The sequence below is a fragment of the Mycetomoellerius zeteki genome, unplaced genomic scaffold (assembly GCF_001594055.1).
Source record: "Mycetomoellerius zeteki isolate Tzet28-1 unplaced genomic scaffold, Tzet1.0 scaffold467, whole genome shotgun sequence".
NCBI classification, from domain to species: Eukaryota; Metazoa; Arthropoda; class Insecta; order Hymenoptera; family Formicidae; genus Mycetomoellerius; species Mycetomoellerius zeteki.
Window position 1 is genome coordinate 41,790 of NW_017257465.1, and position 26,426 is coordinate 68,215.

The following is a 26,426-nucleotide window of genomic DNA, read 5'->3' on the forward strand; positions in this document are numbered from 1 at the left end:
TGGCTGCGTTCAGCAGAGAAAGCAGCTTTGCAACTGTTGTAAAATTCTTCAATACGATTGGTTCTTGCTTTTGGTTCCTTACAGATCTAAATGTATAAACCAATCATATTAAAGAATTTTACAACAGTTGCAAAGCTGCTTTCTCTGCTGAACGCAGCCAATGCTTGCGACGCTGCGATGCGACTAATGTAGAACCAGCTTAATATGACTGCTTTAATTAAGTGGGGGTATCACCAATCAGAAATCGCGACGCCGATGTCGCTTCTCTCATAAGGACTCTACTGCCATTACTTCTAGAGACTTTAGTGTAATACATGCTTTGTGGTGCTAGCAACGGTCCAGCCGACTCCGGAGTGACTGCTGGTGACCAACCAGCCATTTTGTTGAGTGCGAGAGGATGCCATCGATCTCCTGTTTGTTTTACTTATTACTTATTTAGTGAATAAATTGATATAATTGTGGTACAATAGTTCGCGATATTTCGCCAGAATGACGCAGTTCTTACCGCCAAATTTGTTGGCATTGTTTTCGCCGCGCGAACCGATTCCGTATTTGCCACCTGCTAGCAAACTTCCGCATGAGAAGAAAAACGGTGGTTACGCCGGCGTCGGGATCTTTCTCAAGTATTTCGAGGTAATAAATGTACATTATGTATTTCTTTCAAGAACATCTTATTTCATTATTTATTTATTTTAATCCTTGCTTTGCGGTTTAAAATGATTTCCAGAATACACTTTACATTTTTACATATATATATATATTTATACTTTTAAAAATATTTTGTCGATCGCATTACGATATTCCTCCTTTTGCATCTATTTGTATCATGTTTATACATGCAAAGTGTTTCTTCATATTACATATAAATTGCTTTCCATTCACATAATGCTCTTTTACTGAAACTCTCTAAATATATGAGTTCAAATTGACAATTCCAATATAGTAAGTTAATAAATGGAACTATCTTATCGTATGTAGAAATTGATGTGGGCAATATACAGAATATCCTGTTTTATTTTAAGCAGACGATTTTCTCTGAAATTATTGACGATAAAAAAAATGTTTTAGATGAAAGAGTGAGATGGAGACGTTTCCATGTTTTGCTCACATTATTTTTTTTCAGTGGAGATGCCAAAAAGATACGAAATTCACCACCAATTTTTTAAATAAAATTATTTAACTTTCTTTTCACGTAATATGATTTCTTTAATTGTTCTGCGTATAAAAATATTAAAATAGAAATATCAAAAAATTGAAATAATTTATGAAATATTTTATACTTTATACCAAAATTTGACAGATTGAAGTATAAAATATCTCGTAAATTATTGATTTTTCAATAACCTTACTTTTATATGCAGAATAATTAGAAAAATCATTATGTGAAAAAATTATATAATTTTCCTTTAAAAAGTGAAGGTGACTTTCATATCTTCTTGGTGACTATACTGAAAAAAAAGTGAGCAAAATACATCTCGGTTTCATTTTTATCTAAGACTTTTTTTGCATCATTAATAATTTCGGAGGAAGTTGACTATTTAAAATAAAATAGGATTTCCAGTACATTGTCCATATCATTTCTATATACGATGAGACAATTTCCATTTTTCTATTTATGCATCTTTTTTTATCTTAAATTACAAATTTGGAGTTTATTCTTACAATCATATATAATTATATACAATCGTATAATCATCATTAAGATGAGTTTTATTCCTTTTGCTTTATTAATATTTTTGATGATAAAAAATATAAATATCTTTTTATAGGATCCTAAGGATACTCCACCACCTGTGCGTGTAGAGACTCGAGAAGAACGATTGGAGCGTAGACGAAGAGAACGTGCAGAACAAGTTGCATATAAACTCGAACAAGAAATAGCAGTATGGGATCCAGCTGGCATTTCCAATGTTACGGCAGATCCTTTCAAGACTCTCTTTGTAGCTCGAATTGTATGTATTATAATACTGAGCAAATATAATAACGAAACTATAGATAGTAGAATACATTTTTGTGTATATTTATTTCTTCTTACTTCTTACACTATTTCTTTCTTTTACAGAATTATGACACCTCAGAATCTAAACTGAGAAGAGAATTTGAAGTATATGGACCAGTAAAAAAGGTAAACTTTCTAAGGATGAATGGTTTTTTTTTTACTAAAGTTTAATAAAAACAAAATTAATTCATTATCAAATTTCACTTTTTGCAGATTGTGGTAACACATAATACAATTAATGGCAAGCCTAGAGGATATGCTTTCATTGAGTATGAGCATGAAAGAGATATGCACTGTAAGTAGCAACGACTTAGAAAGGTAAAAAAAGAAATATTAATCTTATCGCGAAGCTCAATGAGCCCCATATAGACTGGAATTTCATCTTATTTAGTGTCACTTCCAGCTAGATATTATGGGGGCAGGGCTATAGTTAGGCTACTCATTTTCATTGGTACTTAAACTAGACTGTACCGTTTGGGAAGGGGGGTCCCCGCCATACGCACACCTATGCAGGAATACCGTTCTGTAAATGCATAAATATGGTAAAAGCGAAACGAACAAACAAAAATAAACGACGTGAACGTTTATTGGCTATCTTTGATTAATGCAGTTTTTATCTTGTTCTTGGTACAGCGTGGTGGCCGCTGCCGGCAACTAGTGCCATTCACTATTCCATGCAAAATCCCTGAACCTGCCTGATAAGATAGGTTTGTATGTGTGGTAAGATCCAACATACAACAACGTTTGTTAGCGTCTACTTGCTTATCCTATTTATCGTGTCTGATTTTGTCGAGTAACACGCGGTTTCAATCGGATTATAACAGATTATTGGGTGTCCGAGATGACACCCTCAAGGTTCTTTACGGGATTTTTCGACCCGAAATTTTGACGCGCGCGCGAGTGTGTGTGTGTGTGTGTGTGTGTGTGTATATAATATACATATATATATACATATATATACATTTGGGCGACATTTTTTTTCTCTGAAAACATGTCCCATTAAAACTGTTCATGGATTCATGGATCTAGGATTCATGATATTGTGTAAGCGGCTCGTAGAACATTACAGCTCGTAAAATTTACGGTCATTAATATCTATGGATCCAAGAATCGCGTGAAAGTTAGCATTCTACATTGAAATTGATTGGTGGGCCTTTAGGATAAAGGTTCAGGGACACATTATCATTTATATAAATGAGTGCAATGAACATGTAGATCAGAATGTTTTGTACAAATATTTCTGGTTTCGTAGACACGAATAGCAGGATATTTTATAATTGATGCAATCACTGTAATTCTGTGGCTTGAAGGTAGAAAAATTAAGATGTTATATGTAAAGAGACGTTTATTTCTACCTTCATGTCGTAGAATGGCATTAGTTCTTTTAGTATTATGATGCTAATATCCTATAAAATAGGATGAATTTATATCCGACGGTATGTATTGTTATATAAATGAATTTACATAAAACGTGTAATTAGTCTACGCGCTTTTTCTAACAATTTTAGAGTAAGATGCACATTTTTGGATTTTATTTATTTATTAGTTTTCGTATGCAGTAGACGTTTTAAAGTATTAGTTTTTAATTTGAAAATTCCATCATACGAAATATAGGGATTAAATTAATTCCTGAAAAACCGCGCTATAATCGATAACAGTAAAATATATATACATAATATTTACCATTTGAATGCGTGAAAATAATCCATTGGTAGATGTAAACACAAAATTTGCATGAAAGTCAGAGATGGAGAGCAAAATATAAAATATGCGACAAGACTATTTGTTTGAATATTATAGTTCAAGGATGTCCAATTTTTGTCTTAATATTTGCTGAAAAAAAGCGATTTCAAATATAAAACAAGTCCTTGAACATATCAATTTCGATATAGAATACTAATTTCTCTTATTCGGTATTAGTTTCTTATTTTACAATATCACTTGTTGCGAAAACATAATTTCGGACAATGCATACGCAACACTTGCGGATTGTAGAATCGTTGGATCCTAATTTTCTGAATCATCGAAATGGATATCTGGCCTTCGTTGATTCTAAAATTTTTGGATTTTAAGATATCCGAGAAATGTAGAATATCGTAGGCTTTGATTTACAAAGTTGGATCTTCGGATCTACGATCGTGCAATATGCGACGCGCGAGAAATAACGATCGATAAACGACATTTCCTCTCTCCCTCTTTCTCTCTCTCTCTCTTTCTTTCTCTCTTTCTCTCTCTCTCTCTCTCTCTCTTTCTCGAGTTAGGGAGATATCGAATTAGCGGAGCGAATAGGCAAATGTGCCTTTAACATTACGCTAAATACATATAACCTATTGCTAGATCATTATAACATATCATAAGTACATATAAAATGCGCACGGTTTGATCGTAAGTAGAACGAAATAAAAGCGCACCAGGTAAATGCAATGTAAACTTCTTCGGAGATTGAACGAACAAACGAATGAACGTATGAAGACTGGGCATCTTCGCAATGAGTAATCTCCTCGCGAGTCTCTTACGAGTTCATTTCATGATTAGACCGTACCTCTAAGCTTTGTGTTAACTTCCGTACGTAAGTAGCCGCGGTAGGTATTTTTTGTATTTGCTATACTTTTTTGGATCATAAACAAGTAGTTTTAAGCTGCTTTCTGAAGCATCTTTTGCTTCCGATCGTTGTCAGTTGCAGCTACGGCTTGTGACGCATCCTCGTTTTACATCGTAAAATGCAATTTAGGACATTAAACTGGATTTTAAGATTGTTATGTATTTTAGGACCTTTGGAGGAAATTATTTTAAGAAATTATTAATATTTCTTATAAAAAAAAGGAAAGTTTAAAAACATTACTTGATGCAAACGTATAATTGTGGTGATAAAATTTGTACTGTTTTTTACTCAAAAGTCTAATTCTCAAATTTATAAGAAAGCAATTAATTTCGATTGCCAGCGAAGCGTTTTTCAACTTTTTTCTTTCAAAGAAATTGTTTCGTAAATTTCATATCATATGGAAACAATTTTTCTTTTATATTCTAATTTGCAGAAGTACGTTACACTATTTTAAACTAATGTCAGATACTTATTAAATATTTTATTAACTTTCATTTTACTTGGTAAAACGACACACGCCAACAAGCGAATGTGCGCGCGATTGGCTGCAGCTTGTATTATTACCTCGTTATCCCAACATCGTTTACAATATTCAACAATGATTCAAAGTCTGATTGATCCTGCTGTATAATTAGCATCAGCGATTCAGATGGAGATGTTTCCTCAGTACTTTAGCAAGTACTTCTTCTCGAGATATCTGAGACAGTATAATGTCATCACTAACTTGAGATTTATGAATTTCTTTCAAGGTTTATCGTTCTTTGAAACGAGTATAGTTCGCATTCTACTTTATCATGCAACATTATAGGCAAATTTAGTCGATCCTCTTCCTTTCTTCTTCTTACGATTTCCTAGTTGAATTTAAAATATTTCTTTTTCGAGAAAGGGTCTACGGAACCGATGGTCCTTTAGATCTAATAATATATTTAATTTGCAGATTAAAGTATCATGTATTTAGAAACATTTAATCCTAAGATTGATAAATCTATGTTTACAGTCTTTAAACTCACAAATTCTCGAAATCATGAATATAGATTAGAAATTTTATAAGTCCAGGTAGTTCACAAATCCGAAAATCTATTTTCTTTAGTTGAGATTCAATATCAGTTAATCTTTTGCTTTTTTTTTTAAGTTCCGTAGATCTGAAAATTATTGGACCACATTATCTATGGTTCAATACCACAGAATTTTAGAAGCTGTCTCTTCGAAACTCTGAGTCTTGGAATATATATATATTCGAAGACTTGAATTCGAGGATCAGTGGCTTGGAGATATTGTGAGAATCGTGGAATCTTTGTTTATTAAGAAACGATTCTCGAATCCAGTAACGCCCGATTCTAATACCCCGACAATTTAGGATCAATTTAGGATCTCGATATTGGCCGATTCCAGGATTCACAGTCTCAGGAATCATCCTGTTAGGTTTCTTGGAGTTCGCCCTTTCGTTGAGATGTAGACTTCGTAGACAATCATTTAGGCGCATGAATTTATTAGCGAACAGTAATTTCTAATCGGTACATTTTAGCTGCATATAAGCATGCGGATGGTAAGAAAATAGACGGCCGCAGAGTATTAGTCGACGTTGAGCGAGCGAGAACGGTGAAGGGTTGGCTGCCTCGAAGACTCGGCGGCGGCTTAGGTGGTACTCGTAGAGGTGGTCCTGACGTCAACATCAAACATTCAGGACGGGAAGATAATGAAAGAGAGCGGGAGCGATATCGCTTGGAACGTGAGAGAGAAACCTCAGGACGTGGCCTGGATAGAGACAGGTGAGTAGTAAGAAATGAAGTAACGAGTAATAAGATGTAAAAGAAATTATATGTATTCGCGCTTTACTCCTGTTACCATAAGTATAAAACTCAGTCGATCAATTACCACGCGCATCTCTAAACGACTCATTAATGGTGGGATCTACACTGCAAGAGGATCTTTTTTCCATTTTGATCAGATTCCGAACGTTCAAAATTGCTCTTACTGCCGACATAACAAAAATGTATTGGCAAGTTCTGGTCGATTCAACTCAAACATCATTGCAACGTATTTTCTGGCGAGAGTCCCAAGATGAGCCCATCAAGACATTTGAATTAAGCACTGTTACCTATGGCACTTCATCAGCATCATTCTTGGCAGTCAGAACCCTAAGAAAATTAGCGGAGGACAATGCAGATCGCTATCCAAGAGCGTCAAGATTTCTATGTAGATGATCTCGTCACTGGGGCTGATTCAGTAGAAGAAGCTTTATCCATTAAGAAGGAAATTGCTGCAAGAGGGAAAATTCAAGCTTAGGAAATGGTCATCCAATGCTCCCAGCCTCCAGGATCAGTACTCCTCCATCGAGCAAAAAGAATTTATCCTATCTTCTGACAAGAAAAGAACACTAGACATTGCATGGAATTGTCGAGTCGACGTATTCAAATATTCATCCATCAATCATCTGCATCCTCTTGAGGCGCCTACAAAGCGAAGTATGTTATCACGTATCTCTCTCATTTTTGACCCACTGGGACTTTTGGGTCCGGTTACATTACTCGCTAAGATTATCATGCAGGATCTCTGGCGATTCAAGCTCGATTGGGATGAATCGATTCCTTTGGAATTTGATACAAAATAGAAGCGTTTTGAAACGGAGTTATAGGAACTAAATAGCATACGCATTCCTCGCCTTGTCACAGCTACAGAGCAACATACCTGTCTAGAACTACATGGGTTCTCGGACACTAGCGAAATTGCATACGAAGCTTGCATCTATTTACGCTCCACTTCAGTCAATGATGTCTATTGCACACGCCTACTCTGCTCCAAATCTAGAGTGGTACCATTGAAGAGTTTGCCACTTCCGCGCCTCGAGTTATGTGGTGCATTGCTACTAGCTCAGCTCATCAGTAAGATATCGAAATGTCTTACGTGTCAAATATTCTCCATTTATCTATGGACGGATTCTACAATTGTACTATCATGGTTGCAAACGTGCAGTAGATCATGGTCAACCTTTATAGCACATCGCATCAGTGAGATACAGGAATTAACATCAATTCATCAGTGGAATCACATACGCAGTGAGGACAATCCTGCCTATTGTCCCGGAGTATCATGCCGGAACTATCTCTAGCTCAATTAAATATCTGATGGTCTGGGCCTTCCTGGCTGGGATGTGACAAAGAAAGCTGGCTTCAAAGAGCTCTTCCTACTAATATAATCAATATCCCTGAACGAAAATCTAAGGCTATCGCCGCGGTAGCAACTAGTACACAAAAACCTGACATATTTTATCGCTATTCAAACTTTACCAAACTCATTCGTGTCTTTGCGTACATGATGCGTTTTATAGAAAAGGTCAAAGGTGCAAAAAGTTCATCCGACAAAGACATCATCCTCGCGGAGTAACATTATGCAACCGATATCTTTCAACGAGCAACAACAAGCAATTTATCGTCTCATCAAGGCAATACAATCGAAGCACTTTTCGAAGGAAATAAAGTCACTCAGCAATCACAAAGCCTTTCCCACAAACAGTCCTATCTTGAAATTGAACCCATTCCTTGACGATTCCGGCATCTTACGCGTGGGGGATTGTTTGAAGGAATCCTCCTTATTATATTCATCCTTATATTGCCTTATGCATCTAAGCATCCCATGCTGTTCCATCTGGGAATCATCCATTTTCCTGCCTAATTGTAATGCATGAGCATAAGAAACACTTTCATGCCAGACCGCAAGCTACTTTGGTCGCGGTGCGTGAGCGCTACTGGCTCATCTCAGCACATAACATCATTCGACAAATTCTCAAAAAATGCATCGTCTGTTTTAAAAGTTCGCCAAAACTTGCTTCCGCCATTATGGGAAATTTACCGGAGCCGCGGGTTAAAACCTCCCTAAGAGTATTTGATCAATGTCGAGTGGACTATGCCGGCTCTCTCTACTACAAGGAAGGTGCTAGAAGAACCACTAAGCTAGTGAAATGCTACATTGCAATTTTTGTTTGTTTAGCCACCAAGGCAGTCCATATTGAGTTGGCATCGAACTTGTCGTCAGAAACATTTCTAAATATCTTCAAGCGTTTCGTAGCGAGAAGAGGTTGCCCTTCAGACATTTTTTCTGACAACGGACTAAATTTCGTAGGCACCGAACGCGAATTAAGCGAATTAAGAGACTTATTTTGTAATGAGCTAACTCAAATCCAGAATCAGATCGCAACCCTAGGAGTTCACTGGCACTTTATACCGCCTCGTTCCCCACACCATGGAGGTCTATGGGAAGCAGCCGTGAAGGCAACCAAGCGACACTTAACTCGCATAACAGGGAATGCCAACCTGAAATATGAGGAGTTGGAAACATTATTCATCCAGATTGAAACAATATTAAACTCCCGTCCATTCACACCTATTTCCGCAGACCCCAACGATTTCATTTCACTAACTCCAGGACACTTTTTGGTGGATACATCCCTCACGTCTTATCCCGAGCCATCCCTGGATAAGATACCCGTAAACCGTCTTTCACAATGGCAATATATATGTAACAATTGCGTCAACACTTTTGAAGGCGGTGGACACATGAATATCTTCAGCAATGCCAGGAACGTAACAAGTGGCAGGTAAACGAGCTATCAATACATATCGGTCAAATGGTTATTATCAAAGAAGACAACATCTCTCCGTTATCATGGCCTTTGGGAAGAATTCAAAAATTACATCCAAGCAAGGATGCCATAGCTCGCGTTGCCACGGTGCGTACCGCTAATGGTAGTTACAAACGGCCTATTACCCGTCTCTGTCCACTTCCAATTGAAAACTAAGGTCTGGTTATGACATTTAAGTTTTAATTCTATAATATTCACATTAACTATACTCATTTATACACTTTATATAATACATTTATATACTTTTTGCGTTTAATTGTTTTGATAATTCTTGAACATGATGTTATTTTTTTGTCAATTGCAATCACTTATCTTTTTTGAAAGGCGATCCTTTCAAGGGTGGCGGTATGTTCGAGCTTTACGCCTGTTACCATAAGTATAAAATTCAGTCGATTAATTACCACGCGCATCGGATAACCGATTTCTCTATAGCGCTTCAGTGGTACTGCTAAGACCCAATTAGAAGAAGGGATGCACGCGGACGTAAGGCCAGTAGTCGTAGTCGCTCGCCATCTTCCGTGTGAAGCAGTGCCATTTTTTGTACAACGCGAGTCATTGTAAAATATGTTGTAAGAAACATTAAAGTATATTATTACATAAACCGCATTTCGTTTCGCGCTGCCAAAACCACATTGGGCGCGGCCACAGGGCAAGAGACAGATCTCTGGCAATTCACAAGGCAGGAGACACAGATCTCTAACAAGTCACAAGGCAAGAGACACAGATCTCAGGCAAAGAGAAAATTGCGTTCCACTTAACGCAAAAAGGACACAAGGTCCTTTCCCTAACAATATGTATATAAATTGTTGTTTTATTATTTCAGAGATCGTGACCGTTTAGATAGAGAACGTCGCAGATCACGCGATCGTAAGCGAAGGACTAGGAGTAGATCACGCGAACGCAGACGCAGACGAAGTCGCGACCGACTGCCGGATCCCGATATTGAAGAAATCGACCGTCCACGTGACAGAAGAGATCGTGATCGTGATCGCGATCGGGATCGCAAAAGGCGGCGGTCGCGAAGCAACGATCGCGATCGCGATAGGGATCGTAAACGAGACAAGCGGGATAGGGATCGTGATCGTAGGGACAGAAAGGATCGCGGTGATCGTCAGGACGAGGATACGAAAGAAATCCGTATTAAGGAAGAACCGTTGGATGGTAAATTTGAAAAAGAGATAAATTTCATGTTTTTAAAAATATCGATATATTTTAAAAAGAATGAATATCCGAATGTTAAATTCTTCTAGATTATCCAGACTATAGCACTACATTTACGACGTCGGGCTCATATTTCACCGCAGTCAAGTACGAAGATGATAATGATCAGGAAGTGGAAGAGAAATACCGGATTCCGGAGAGTCGTTCCGATCCACCAGCATATAATAATTACGATTCCGTACAAGATTATTGATCTCGAACAGTACATGTTTCTATCGTATCCCTTTTTCACAATAAGCCACCGCTTTATTTTATCGTTGCATTATCTTTATTGTTAACATAATACTGGCGAATTAGCCTTTTTAAGAGCGAATCAAGTTGAACGCTCTTCAACTATGAAGTATTCGGACAAAATTATTATAAATATCATAAAAGGATTACACAAATTCTGTAAAATATCTAATTTCTGCAAAACTTTCAAAATATATAATAGTAAATAAAAAAGAAATAATTTATATATTACAATGAAAATTAAAAAGAGAAAAAATACGAATTTACATTATCTAGTAAATTAAATTTTGATATAAGAAGCCGTTGAAAATGTTGAATAATATTGCTGTATATATATATATATATTATACAATATAAAAACGGCAATATAGAAACGAATGAAAATTATGTACAAATATCGCTTTATCGTCTCTAAAGGTGATTGGCATTAATTAAACTATTATGAGGAAATCACGAAAATTATACATATGCAACCATTTATGTTAATTTGAAATACACTCTGCCTTTTTTCTCCCTTTTTTCTTCCTATCATTGATGAGAGTATATTTACAACAAAAAAATCTTCAGCATACTTTAATTAATTAAAGAGCAACTAATGTATTGTAGCAGATTATATGAAACCTCATAAAAAGTATGTACTCATAACTGACTAAATATTACATTGTTCAAAAAATAATTTAATTTAAGTATCGGCCATTTACATGTGTAATCGCACCAACGTAAAACACACTTTAACTTTGACTGCTACATGTATGTATTAATACGTCGAGTAAAAATAAAATATAAAATTAAATTGTTACACATGCTGTTTCTTGTTCTAAACATCAGAAACTATCCGAGTATATTAATATATTAATTTTTAATTTTTAACTTAAAAGTTTGACTTTCAGGTATAATATACAGCAAAGGATAATGTCAGTTCGCGAAATAAAACGCAATTTTGATTTTATACCCAGATTGCTCTGCAATTCTAGTAATCGATTTGTATGAGCTTGATCGCTTGATATACCAGAAAGCCACGCAAGTGTCAAACGATTTCACAAGCGAAATAAAAGTGCGATCGACTTAACAAATAAAAAAAATATGCAGTGAAGAATAAAAATATTTCTTACCTATTTTTTCTCAAGTATGATTTCTAATAAGATATTATATTAGTTACATTGCTATCATGTATTAATTATTTAATAATCTAATAATATTTTTTGAAATTAGAAATATACATTAAAAACTTTTGTTTCGCGCGAAATGAGATAATTTGTTCAACTCGCTTATTTTTAATACTTTGAATATTTTTAAGTTTATTAATTTCCGATATAGCATTCACACACAATATCAATATGCTAAATTTAAGAGACTACAATATTAAGCGACGGGTGGAGAGGAGAGGAGGGGGAGCGTCATCATTAATTGACACAAATGATATTATTCCTTGAACTAATATTCGTTGCGAATTTTTTATCGTCTTGCTATATTTCTGTTAATTATTGTTCGATATGTGTGTGCTTACATTAGCAATTGCCTTCCGGAAATTGCAATCTCATTATTTTTCAATGTACTCCGAAATTACATCTTTATCTATCGCGTTTGTCATTTTAAAAAATCAGTAACAGTAAATTGTACTCTTATCGATCCTGTAATGTATTTTAGTAATCTTTTTGATTATTCTCGACACACACTGAGAGAAAAAAAATGGTTGAAATAACCATAATTTAACTATAATTTATAATCATTTTTTAGGACAACCATAAATTTATAATTGTTTTGATTATATGAATTATAGTAACCTGAACATTGAATTATGATCATAACGACCATAATATGTATTTATTCTACTAATTGTATGGTTATCTTACACATAAATCATATTTGCATATAGTAAATTTTACTATAAAATGTTGTAACTATACATATAAGGTTATTGTTACTAACATTATAGCAATAATAACTATAAAAATGATGCTCCTAACCATAATTATTTTATCATGTAATTATAGTCACAAATACCGATATACTTTTCTCTCAGTGCAAGATTGCCACCGTGTGGATTTTTTTTTAGTTTAATAAATCTTTTTTACAGAGTGAATTTACTTCCTTTAATTTTTATATCTACGAGGAAAATTTGCAATAGGAAATTTAAGAGTAAATAATATAGAATATAGAATATAGAATATAGGATTAAATAATAATAAAATATATAATATAAAAAAAATTTACATCTCATAAGTAAGAAATCAATTTGATAATTGAATCCGATATTAAAAATGTGTAAGAAGTATTTGCAGGAAAAATACTTGTTCTATAAATATTATTGATATTTTTATGATACTCCATTTTTTTATCGAATATCTTCTATCGAATATATTGATGGAATGTTTTAGAGAGTAAATAAGTAGATAAAATGTTTCGATATAGTCTCAATGATGATCCCTAGAGATTCGGGATCTCTATTTCGAAGCGAACTGGGTTGATGTTTAGTATTCTGGTGGCGGAAGCGATACCTACGGAGCAACGTGTAAGTTGATATAAGCATCGCGCTGATAGAGTTAGTCGAATGGACGAATGAATGGTAAGAAGTAGTAGAATAGTTGATAGATAGTGAATATATTATGTATGTTTATAAAGTCGACACTTTCGTAGTTTCTATTATCTTGAAATTTATAATGTGCAAAGTAAAATAAAAATCGATATTAAGCATGCGGGATATTTATAAGTCCTTTATCTAACGTGCATTATGCCAGGAAATCTTCTAAGATGTGTCATATAATACATGAGAGCGTTGAAAATATGTAAAATAAATGAATTTATTTATATTATTATTTTGTCTCGGATATAAATCAAAGTGAAATGTACAATTTATGTTTCCGTGATTATAATTCAATAATTATAATTCAATAATTATATTAGATTAACAAATATAATTACGCGTTTATCATGATCACTAGGCAAACGTACATTAGTTTTAATGGATTGAATGAACAGTATTATTCATTGAAAATTCATGAAAGCAAACTTGGATAGAATTTCGAAAACGATTTATTCCTGATTTAATGTCATTCATCGGTCAGGTCAGCAAAGTCATGACTTTCGCGCTGGATTTCTCGTGGCGCTACATCATTTTGATTTCTTATATATACGTATGTATATTTTTTTAATTATATATCGAACATGTACGTCGTCGGGGATTTGTTATATTATAATTAATAACTATAATTATTTATAATTAATTTGCAAATTGTTAATAATTTCTATATAAAATTTTTTTTTTTTCAAGACTCGATTATTGAATTGCTTTTTCGACTTGTGAAATTTTATGTTTTAAGACAAAAATTATCTGATTTTTTTCTTGAATTGTGATTACGAATGTAACGTTATCAAATGTGACTGTCAGAATTCATTAAATTATTTCTAATTTCAAGATTAGTTTTTTTAGCTAAGTTTTTCTTAGCAGAAATGCGATTATTATAAATATGATTCAGTGTCGAATTAGATGACAGGTGATTGTGTAAAGTATTAGCCAACAACTTATTGTCTTCATCTATATTAGGCCTGTTCTTTTTGATTGAACTTTTGCACCAGTTCATCTTTCTTCCTCTTCTTTCCTCCTGGAGAGAAAAGGAAGAAAGATGAACTAGTGCAAAAGTTCAGCCAAAAAGAACAGGCCTATTATTATATCGTATGAATTTATAACGAGAGGAATCAGGAAAGAGAAGGGAAGAAAAAACAAAAGAAAAAAATCCGAATATGGTTTTTCAGTAGATGTAACAAAATTATCATTGTAGAATCATATTTGGCGAAATTTGATTCAAAAGGCAAATGATAACTAATTTTCTGAAATTTTCACTCGAGCTATTTATACTTTCGGAATTCTTTATATTTTACATACGAGTGGCTACAATTTTGCACTTATTTATTGGTATACCTCTTTTCAATTTTCAGCGTGGCGAAGAATGGCAGGGTCACGAGGGCATATAACGGAGGTGTACGACGACCAGCGCGGTTGGCGGCGCGGGCAGTGTTGCTTTGAGGGGAGTTGAGAAAGGGAGGTTCGTTGGAAAGGGATGGCGAGTGGTAAGCGATGAAGCTGGGGGATGGCGTGCTCTCGACCGGGGGGTGGCGGCGGCGCGCACAGGAGGTGGCAGGCTCTGCTCTGGTGCGTCAGAGCCTGCAGTGAGCCCGGCAGTGAGGCGAAACGTTGGGCTCCGCGCGGGAGTCTCGTGGCCGACCGTTTCTCTCAAGAGTCGGGGTGCCTTTTCCCACGAACCATAATTTACACGCCACGCTATTCCCTGCCACCATCTCCCTGTCTCCTATCCGCCCGAACTCTCTTCCTTCAGCACCCCTTATCGGTTCGTCGCGAAATTTCACGCACTTTTGCAGCTGTTTGCGGTAAAAGCGCGCCAAAATCGTACGGCATGCACGTACGATTTTCGGTAGGCAGCCCTTCTGAAGTAGTTCGGTATAGAAATATTGTGGTTAGATCGTGCGATAGTCATGGGGTTGACAACATGCTTTTTTTGTGCTCTTCCGCGATGATAGAGTTGTCTCGCGGGAGTGCGGATACTCTCCTCCCCTCCCGTGGGTAGCACGCGCTGGATGCTGCAAAACCGGCCGGAAGACTTTAACGCTCTGATCGAGCATCGAGCCGGTCATCGTTTGAAATCACCGGTGATCATAAATGATTCTTTTTTGTTGTGCCAAGATATCCGATTAATTTACGGATTGAAAGTCATAAGTGTGTGATTTTTCAGGTTATTTTTTTAAATCTCTATGTGAACGTCGACAAGTGCAAAAGTTTTAATTTAATTAAGTTGCATTTTTTAAAGATATATATTATTTTAGTAAAAGATATATATATTAAAGAGATATATATATTTTATCATGTCACATTCTCGGAAACGATTTTATGCGACTATAAAATGAATTAATTATATGAAATATTTAATTTCTAGAGAGAGATCGCGAGATATATAATTGTTATCATTATTACATTGCATATACATATACAATATTATGTACACAATAACGTACAGAATAATAAGTTAAATACTTCTTTTGAATCTATGAGGATATCACTATAAATCACGCGAGGCTAAATGAAAAATATAAAAAATTTTTTTCAGAGATTCTGTATAACGATCAAATGTGCGAAAAATGAATGATTTGAAATTCTTGTAGAGATATTCAATGCCAATGTTTTTGAAGAGCTTCTTGATAAAAGGAATTGAAAATCTGCCAGAATAGTGTAGTGTCTTTGAGGTCGAAAGTTCACGAGGACTCCGATTGCGGCTGCTCATACGCGTGATTGATTCTGATGATTTCCAACGTTAACGCTCTATCTAATTTTAATTATTCAATTATATTGAACTTTACAAATTTTTCTATGCATGAAAATTGTATATTTTCTTAGTTTTATTGTTAAATTAACTAATCTATTCCTTTTGACATTCAATTTTATGGTGTTATGTTTTAATTTTAATACAAATATCTATGTTCTATTATTTTGATAGAATAATATTACTCGAATATTTATGATATTTGAAAACGTTTATAATTTATCCGATTAGGTTTATTAAAATTTTAGTTTTGATTAAATTATTAGGTTTATTAAATTTATTAATTATTCTATAAATGAGTTAATATTTTTGAACGGATTTATTTTAATCAGATTAAATTATTACTGTTGACATTATGAATTTCTCGTAAAATTTGATCGAGTAATTATATAAGTTTCGTCTAATATATTTTAATCCATCTAATTTCATTCGAAAAACGACAAGGAGATCGATTGATCACAATAGGTCAAATTCGTTTGCCAAACCTCATAGGATAACATAGGTTCGATGCGGAGGGATGCCGCGTGTGTTTCCCTTGTCCGCGAGCTCTCTCACGCACCGCCAATGCGGCTGAGATCGCGCGATCCCATTGGCTGCTCCCGTGCCGTGGTGTCGGCGATGGGTACATCCAGGTTCGACGCTCGTGTTCGACCGAGGTGGCGAGGTGTACGCGCGTAGATTCTCGCATTTCCTTGCGAGAAGCATTCAACCAGTTAGATCAGGCAGGTGATTACGCGGAAAGAAGAAACGTGGGATTTTTTCGATCGGAACGCTTATCAAATATTAGCTCAAGTAATTATCGATTATATGAATTATCGCGGTAAGTGGTGTCAACAGTTTGTTAGGTTGATTTGCGTACAGTTTATATTTTATTTCAAATTTATACGAATGTGTGACTATGAGTTAGTGCGTTTAGCAAAGAGAACGAGCATTTATGAACTTATAAATTTGCAAAGATTAAAAATCATGGGAAAATACATTAGAAATACAAAATTTTACAATTAGATTTCAAATGTTTGAGAAAAAATTTTGAAAATCATGTCATTAGGAATCCAAGAGGCAATATCTGAGAAAAAATGTGAGAATTAAAATACTCAAAAGATTTCTTATTTAAATTCTTAAGTGTAGAATTTAATAGGATAATATTTAATAGAATGAATTTTAATAGAATGATTTCTAAATTTATAAATAATTGGTCACATGGTATTATATGAATTCTGTATTAATATGAATCTTTCTCAGACCTACAAATCAATAATAACTATTAGTGATTAATTGTTTGAATGATTAATTGTTTGAATGATGTTCGAAGCGAGACAAAGTTGATAATTAATCATTTCAATAAGTTATCAGTAATTGCAATAAAAACCATAATTAGTCCGTAAAAGTCATTATTAACGCTGTGTCAATTTATTGACCAATCAAGACCACTCCTTTTCAAAATTAATATTATATTTCTCTCTCACAAGTTCTGCGTACATGCCGGTCTCGTGCTGGCTCTTGGCCAGTAAATGAAAGAATGCGGGATTGCGAATTTGGGATGGGTAATTGGAAATGATTCGGGAGTGGATTGCAGAGTGAAAATGGTGTTTCTTCAAAAGGAAAGCGCAATTTGTGGCTAATTTATCGTGTGATGTGATTTTGCGGTTATGTGTAGCGAAATGCGATCTGGTACCGGGCATTATCACGCCGGTTGAGGAAAAAACGAATCCTTCGGCTGCTTGTGTCGTAAGGACGACAGGCCTTTAGGCCCTTCAATCACGTTCTGAAAACGGTGGAAAACGGACGAAAGTGCAGTGTACGATATTCTTTCGAGTATCGCCGTCGTCGACTGCACCTGCAGGGGTGCATTGATCCGGCGGTGAGGTGAGAAAGGGGGCGGTAAAGGGAGAGAAGGGCGACCGAGTCGCAGCAGTATCCTGGAATTTGCGCAAGACGTTGGTGAAATGCGGATCGTATCGGATTTATCCTGATTTTTTGGGATTGGTTCTATTGTTAAATATTTCAATTTTTGTGCTATGTTATTTTTACAGTAACACATATTGTTAAGATATCCTCGCTTGACGATAACATCAATATGATTTTACCAAATATTAATGCGTTTTTTAATGAAAAATATTTGAAATTTCTAAGATATAAAAAAATCTTAGGTAATATTAACTTTGTGAATTAGCACTTTCTCATTGATGAAATTATTACAATTGCATTATAAAATTTGTAAACATAATTAAAATGAAATAATAATTGACCAAGATTGATTGTGAATTCAAAGTATTAATCACATTTTAGAAATTTACTTTAGTTGGTTTTATTTATTTGAGAATCTTTTCAACACAAGCAAGGTCGCGATAAACTTCTACCCTTTAAATCATCAAACACATTACTTCCGCATTATATGTCAATGGTCAATTTATCGTACTCCTTACGCTAGAATTCTCCTATATTTTCCTTTGTGTGTGTGTGTGTGTGTATGTACAGTACATGTGGTTAGCTTCGTTTTTTCTTTGTATAGAGTCTTACCATCGCAAACTTGAAAGTTTGCCACAACCGCGTCGTCGGTTGGCGAGCTGGCGAAAAATATGTCTCTAGTAACAAAAGACGTTTAGCAGAGCGACTTATCTCTAACGAAGCCTCGGCCATTATCACATCAATTTCCAGATATTTTTAAGAGGATCAATAATGGACTGTTTGCGGTTCTTATGCATCTGGCACGCGCGCGCCAGCCAACATGCAAGCGCTGTGGACATTTTTTTTCATCTTTCTGCCTCTTTGAAGCGTTCGAGCCTTTGAAGCACGCCTCTTTAACTGCTTAGAGTCTATGAAAAATATGTTACTATCATGTTCATTAAAAGTCGTGTGTGTATTTGAACTGTCAGCAGTTGTGATTAGCTATATAAATTTTCACTTTTTTTATCTTTTGTATTTGGAAATCTTTCACTTAAAAAATTTTTATCATTATTAATTGCGCTTTCTTTTGCTCAGAAATGAATGTATCAAATTCTTTCCCAAATTGGTTTTTTCTCCACTCGTACTGAATTAATCTATCCAATGCTGACTATATAATACACGCATCATAATCAGCATCAGATATTCTTTATGAAGAATATTTCACTTGTATCTTAACTAATTTAATTAAGATTACAAACAGAGTAATTGTCTCATGAATCTTCTTTACATCAGACGGCTGGCGCGTGACGTTTCTTGAGAGGGTGAAAGTAATTCCATTTTTCCCTCCGTTGCAACCGTTTTTTCCGGCTTAGCCTCGTTATTCCGCGATAGCACTTTTATTAATAGCGTGTTGCAATAGAAACTAAATATCCCGTGTCGTTGAATAAACATTTATTTTTCGCACTTTCTATTGTCTTTTAACAAGTGGCTGTCAAGTACGTTAAATCGAACTGTTTTGAAAAAAAACCTATCTACAAATATTGTATATCTTTATGCAACACGAATTTTTCTCATTAAAAATTATATTTTTAAGTTAAACTAAAAATTGTAATTTTATAGTTTCGAAATGTCATGCCTAATATTTATTTGTTAGATAGTCGAATTAATTATTGAAAAAGAAAGAAATTATTTTAAATTAAAGAACTGAAAATGTTTATCTATTAATTAGATTGTTCCATTATAAACGCTGTATATGGCAGAATATGTTTTAACAGCTATATGTAATTATGAAGCTTTAAAAGGTAATCTTATAAGGGTTCTCTTATAATCCTCTTTTGTATTAAAATAGGATAGAAAGAATTTTCTTTTGTAAAAAAAGAAAAAATTAATTTTTTCTTTCATTTTAAATAGTTGAGATTCTTTTCGAGATTGGATTGTTATTTTCACGATGCTTTCATTTAATCTTTAAAAGTGAACAGCTAAAAATAAGACGTTCGGGAGTAGCTCGGGGTTAGAGCTTTATTTAAAAAAAAATTTAGTATCAGGAAGAGAAAATATTGTAAATGTAAGTTTTAATATTGTAAATATATTTAATTTTTAGAGCTGTTATAAACAGTCATTAAAAAATATGTCGTAGATATAAGCAGTACACTGATTTTCAATAACATTAACTCGACATAAGCAATACAATGATTTTTAGTAACAAAAATTTATAGGTCATGATAAAAGTAATTGTTTAAAATTCTAAAAATAAATAAAATTTAACGTAAAATTATTGGAACAAATTTATTGTACATTCTATTATGATGGCTATGTGACGCATTACTCTGTAGCATATGATTGATCGAAATCCAATCGATCAATACTTAAAGAGAACCAATCCCATGAAAAGAAACCTCTTTCTTCGCAAAGTTAAACGGATCTTGACCATTGCTATTACTAAATTCGCCAACCTCCTTTGTTCAGCCAGTGATTTAACATTTGTCAGAAGGAAGAGAAAACATCGAAGAATAGCTCATCAAGAAGTGACGAAAACGACAGTGACGTTTTGAACGTCGCTGTGAGATCAAACGTCAGAAGCGGGGGAAAGCGAGTGCAAGTGCACAAACGGGACGGTGGTGGTGTTCAGGCAGGGAGTGCGGGGCCGGCAAAGCCTTGTGACGAAAACGAAGGATTAGATGGTGGAGGTGCTCGGGGGCCGGGCTAGGGAGCCTACGGGGCCGCACAGGGCACCTCGCACCTACCCAGGGCCAGTGCAGCTGCAGGTGCGCCGTGTGGGCCCCCGCAAGGACATAAAGGTCACCTCTGTGGCCCAGAAAGACTCGAAGAGACACGGAATTTGTGTCCTTGAAACGAGCTCTGAAAAGGGCCAGGTACGTCCCAAGCTCATCGCGCGGTACGTACAAGGCGCGAAGAACGAGAAACTCCCGTCGGAAAAGATTGATCCGACGGGACAGGACGAAACGGAGAAGGAGGACGATAGTCCTAGTGGACGGCCGTTCGCGGCCAGATTCAAGTACAAGTCGGAGCCCGATCCGGGCTCCTGTGTAAGGAGCGAGGCTGGCGAGCGCAATGTGGCAGAGCGGCGGCATGGGCACCCATGCGGCCAACAACCCGTGGATGAAGTTAATGGGCATCGTCCACAAAGAACGGAGACATCACGACTCGGGGTCCACCGCCGCCGCTGCCGCTTCTGGAGTGCAGGGTTCAGCGACCACCGGCAGCAACGATCGGACGCTCAATCAGTGAGTGTATTCAATCTTAAAAATCTCTTCATAAATACAGATTTTATTTTATTATTTAAAATATAATTGTTCAGTATAAATTGTTATTATATATGTGTATATACATATATTTATATATATATAAGAAAATTTTATATATATGTATATACAATTCTTTTTCTTTCTTTCTGTACATGTGTAAGATAACTCCGGTATACACGCCGCACCTATCAGAAACTTAATTTATTAAGTATTATTTACTATGTTTAAAGTAAACGAACTATATCAGTAAAAACTTTGTACTGTTTATTACTATGAAAAAAATATTAGAAATCCGAAATATAATATTTATTTTTCATATTAAGAAATGAACTTTTTGAAACCCTTGCATTTTTGTCGTATATCCTATAGGGGTGGGATATCTGGCTACTCATAGGGGGAAAGGGAGATATGTACGGCTCATGAAAAATTTACAAATAATGCTTATAAATAAGACAAAATGACACAATAACTTATAAAATACGTTTATAAAGTTTTATTAAGGAATAAGAATGATAAATATGTATACGAAGTAATAAATAATAATTACAATCTTCCTACATATATTACAAGTATTATGACATGAGGTACATATTTCATGTAATATATTCATTGCATTTAGTGCACTGAATTCAATCTGCGCACTTTGTATGCTTTGGGCATAAATCCCATCCGCTAAAAATGCCGTATATAATTATTATGAGTTGAATCGATTTGTCACTGTAATACATGTAAATAGCGCCATCATAAATTATAATTTACATAAAATGATTACTATAGGGCGTGTAAAAGACCTAGTGGTTATTTCGTGATACATACGTGTAGAGGAATAAGTAAAGCATGTTTTGTAGCAAAATACAAGTGCTTCGTTTTCGTATTCTTTATTTAGTTTGCTGTCTTGTATATCCAAAACAGGTGGGATATACAAGACAGCAAACTAAATAAAGATTATTACAGTAACAAATCGATTCAACTTATAATAATTTCATTAATATTAACAGTAAGAAACTGAAATCATAACACAATACTAATATAACATAAAGGCATGTAACAAAGTAATTGCGGGAAAATTACCCCCATTCCTTCTATTTTTTCTGACTTGTGCGGCGTAAATCCCAGCACGGCGTATTTGCCGGAGTTACCCTATATATAGTTTAAATTAAATATCGATGAAATGTTATTGAGCTTTGCATCAAGCTGAAATTAAAAATGTTTACTGAGATTCGTCCCGTCGAAAGTTGTCGGTCATAATTCGTCGAAATGACGAAGCGAGTGTAGAATGATTGAAACTCGATAAGTTTGATTTACTCATTGAAGGGTCGACAAAAGTAGATACGGCATATCATTGAGAAAGTAGAAAAGAGTGCAAAGATCAAATTATAGGTTCACTCATTTCCACTCATTTCCATTCATTTTCACTCATTTCCACTCATTTCCATTCTCGATCGAGATACTTAATCGTTTTATAAATTTTTCGCCAGTATTCGAGACTTGCGAAAAGAGTGATTTTTAATTTAATAAATCAATTGTCGAATAGATATTTGTTCGTGATGTGTTATATGACATGAGTCTATTTTTGTTTTGTTATATTTCGATTTCACAACGGATTTTTTCAATTTAATCTTTTGTTTTGTATCTTCCTTGAATTTTTCAACTTGTAGATCGCATTATTATTATTTTAGATTTTAAATTTTAGATGTATAGATTATTTCATAATTAATATATAATTCACATTGAATTATTTAAGCATTAAAGATCCAGTTTTGACCGTTATAGGCCTTTTAATTCCTATTTTTTATTTCATAATTATTGCTAGAAAACTACAAATTAATTTCTATATGTTTTATATGTTAATTTCTATATATTTTATAAAAATATCGCCAGTGCATGATAACATCGAAACAGGGCGAAACAAACAGATTAATAAGAAAAATAGTTTCTATTTCGCTTCTCCATTACTTCCATTGTTCTTCCGTTATTGTTTCCCAGACTTTGTCTGCTATTCAAAGTAACTATTAACATATTGTGTTAGTATACTATCGTCTATTTTCACGATTTGTAAGTTTCTCTGGTCTTCCATTCGTTGTTGTCCTCATTAAATAGATTTATATATTAGTCAAAATGCGCTGGCCAAATTTTCCTCTTAAAATCACACAAATTCCGAATATATGGATGAGATAGACGTAATTATATATATAGCTCATTATTTAAGAACATCTTGAAGTCGCGTTTTTTAAAACATTTATATGTATAACTACGTGTATAAAGTATTTTTTAATTGAGGCTATAACAAAAAGAAGTAAAACGAAAAAATAAATCGAGAACATAGAATGAAATTTTCCCATTTTGTTATCGAGAGAAATGATTGTGTAAGTAAAAAAATCAGTAATATATTTTTATACTTACATTTAAAATTAAAATAATTTTGTACATTTGTTATCAAATTGAGGGCGGAATAAAGACCTAATTACAAACTCTTGATTTTGATAAAAATTAAAATAACTTGTTACTTTTTTATTATACCACAAATGAGAATAATATTAGATGTATATTTATATAATGTCTTTGAGAAGTTATATGTTATAATATTTCTTTATTATAATCAATATTTAAAAAGTTATTTACAATTTAAAAAATGCACTTACAATTAGTCCCCTTTTCCGAATATTGATCATAATATTGTAAGAATCGACAGAAAGAAAAGATTATGAACTGCAGAAATGTTTTTTATTTTCACGTTCTTCTAGAAGAAATACAAAATGAATACGAAATACATTTTACTTTTACTTGTACAAAATAAATTGAAATAATGCTTAATCATCATGAATTTTCGTAAGATTTTTTAACATAAATATGTTATAATGAAAACACATTATTGTCGTACCATTTTCGTTCTCTGGTAAAAATCTCATTAATAATTTTAAATAATTTATGCTCTTTTTCCATAGATTATATCCATTTTCACGTTTTCACCACCACAGGACAATCGAAACACCTTCATATTTAACTAATGTAGGCAACATCAATTCCTTGTTTATTTGCGCTGATCTCCGGAAAAAGGGCCTAAGTAGAATTGTGCCTTTATTCCGTCAATTCCTTCAATTCATCTCGTTAGAGGTTATTAATATTTAATTAAAAACATAACATGCTATTTAATAAAATAATTTAAATTATTAAATAAATTAATATGAGAAATATGTGTAAAATATATCATTTTTCTGATAGAATATTGCTTTCAAACATTATCCAACCTTAAAATTATGTTGTAAATTTTTCATCCTTTTTGAATTATTTTTCTCAAAAATTATGTTTGTATGAAAAAATTTGATTTTACTTTTGTTACTTAATTTTTTATCAGATCCCCTTTTTCTGTTATATCAGCAATTTAAAAATAGTTTTTCTGTATTTATAGTATCTTACAGTAAATTCAGTTGTGTGGATGTACACTAGTGCGCACTAACGAATATTAAAGCCGTTATACTGATTTAATCTAAGTGCAAAAGTGAAGTGCAATATATTTTGAATTATAAAATACATATTTTATTTAACAGTACAATAAAATGTATTAAGGATTTAATTGTTTAACCCGTTTCTATATATTTATATTAAATCTTTACGGCAATTTGTGTACGACAGTTTTAATATGCACTAGTGCGCACTGAGTGCGTCCAATTGAATTCGCTGTTAAATTTATTTTCACTCAAATGCAGTTTGTATAGTAAAGGACACTAAAGGATATGACAACGCGTTTATCGTTTATCGTTATTTAATTTCCGGTTGAGTGGTAGTGAAACGAGGATCATTTCTTTAAAAGTTGTTTTCGATGTTGACGAATGTTATGTTCTTCGGACAGATGGGCGATTTCTATAAGCAGTTTTATCTCGCCAAGGAATTTCAGCGATGGCGGAAAGACGTTGAGGAATGCCCTTATGCCTAGGGATTCTTGGGATCACACACGGTTTTAAACAGCTCAGCAAAAGCGAACTACATGATAAATTTCGGGATATTGGCACACATTTTCATTTGCTGTCGAAGAATATCGTCTATTTTTTGTTATATAGTAATATAAATATGCTTATCAGTTTCGTTTTACATTGAGTAATAAAAACAGTAATTTCGAAAAATATTATTTATCAGAAATAGAATACAAAAATCGGTGGTTTATATACTAATTCGAAACACATTATGTAGATACATTCTAAATATCAAAAAAATAACTTTGCTAAAAATTTTTTTCTTAAAGTAACTTAACTTGAATGCTCGCGAACTAAGAACTTAATTTTATTTTAATTATTATTTAGCGATAGTTGGTGGAATGAGAATACAATGTAAAAACTCCGTTTTCTTTGACGATTGAAGCGTGATGCGCGGGCGGATTGATATCGTAAAGAAAGCATGGCAAACGAGACCACAAGAGGAGAATGTGCGCTCTTTTCTTTTCGCGCAAAAAGCGACTTGATCGTCGCATCATGCCATATGAAATATCGCGAAAGCGTTTTGTAATATCTCTCACTTTTTTTAACTCATATATATATTTATAACTATATGTTTTCGTTAACATAATATTTCGTAATATTAAGACAATATTATGTTAATGGAAATATTTTAGCATTACTAAAAGAACTATGCAAAGACAAAGAAGAAAGACTGTTAGATTATGCTATCATTTACTACATCATAAGTCAGCACGATAGATGCCAACAACAGATTCGCTTAAAATGTCCGACAACCGATGAATTTGTCCCATTTCGCGGCCGGAAATTGAGAGAAGCTAGAAAATCACATTTACCTACCTACACTGACGAAATTGAATCGAAACGCGCATCTCTTGTTCTACATTTGTCTCTCATTAGATCTTGGTGAAAATCTATGTGCCTGTCCACATCATCCTTAACTTCATTGGTGAATTGTTATTGTATTTTTCTACAAACTGTTTCAAACTCATCGCTGCAAGGTTTGTCTCGATTTAATGTTCGTTTATTTTACGATCGACAATAATAATATTAATGGAATACAAATAAATTACACAATAGAGAGGCTTTAAAATATTATTAAATATTAATTGTATTGCTCCAAGAGCGAATCGCTCAATTTAAATAAATCAATTTTTGTTAATAATTTATTTAATAAGAATTTAATATGAATCTTTACTGAAGACTGCAAATTTAAGAACAGTACATAGAGGAAAAGATTTCCAATACTATTATTACCTACTATTCTATGGATCTACCACAAAATAGAATCGATATAG

The 26,426-nt window shown here is 33.9% G+C and overlaps 2 protein-coding genes across 2 annotated transcripts; both read left to right on the forward strand.

The window, feature by feature from the left end:
* Positions 1–363: 363 nt before the first annotated feature.
* snRNP-U1-70K (small ribonucleoprotein particle U1 subunit 70K) lies at positions 364–10,857 on the forward strand. The gene is given in 9 exon segments (XM_018454935.1): positions 364–633; positions 1,770–1,952; positions 2,063–2,125; positions 2,213–2,294; positions 2,633–2,677; positions 2,680–2,706; positions 6,127–6,370; positions 10,064–10,401; positions 10,491–10,857. Coding segments are annotated over 9 exon segments (1,290 nt in total). The 5' UTR covers positions 364–489; the 3' UTR covers positions 10,655–10,857.
* A 4,483-nt stretch (positions 10,858–15,340) lies between these two features.
* LOC108727021 (uncharacterized) lies at positions 15,341–25,112 on the forward strand. Its single transcript, XM_018454909.1, has 3 exons — positions 15,341–15,357; positions 20,379–21,157; positions 25,029–25,112. The coding sequence occupies exons 2-3, from the start codon at positions 20,591–20,593 to the stop codon at positions 25,110–25,112; spliced, it is 651 nt and encodes a 216-aa protein (XP_018310411.1). The 5' UTR covers positions 15,341–15,357; positions 20,379–20,590.
* The last annotated feature ends 1,314 nt before the right edge of the window (positions 25,113–26,426 follow it).

What these genes read in the sequence shown, in the direction of transcription:
- LOC108727021 (XM_018454909.1), top strand. Translation starts at nt 20,591, where the DNA reads ATGGTGGAGGTGCTCGGGGGCCGGGCTAGGGAGCCTACGGGGCCGCAC. An exon ending in AACGATCGGACGCTCAATCA is followed by an intron (nt 21,158 to 25,028) that starts GTGAGTGTATTC and finishes TTCTTCGGACAG; the next exon opens with ATGGGCGATTTCTATAAGCA.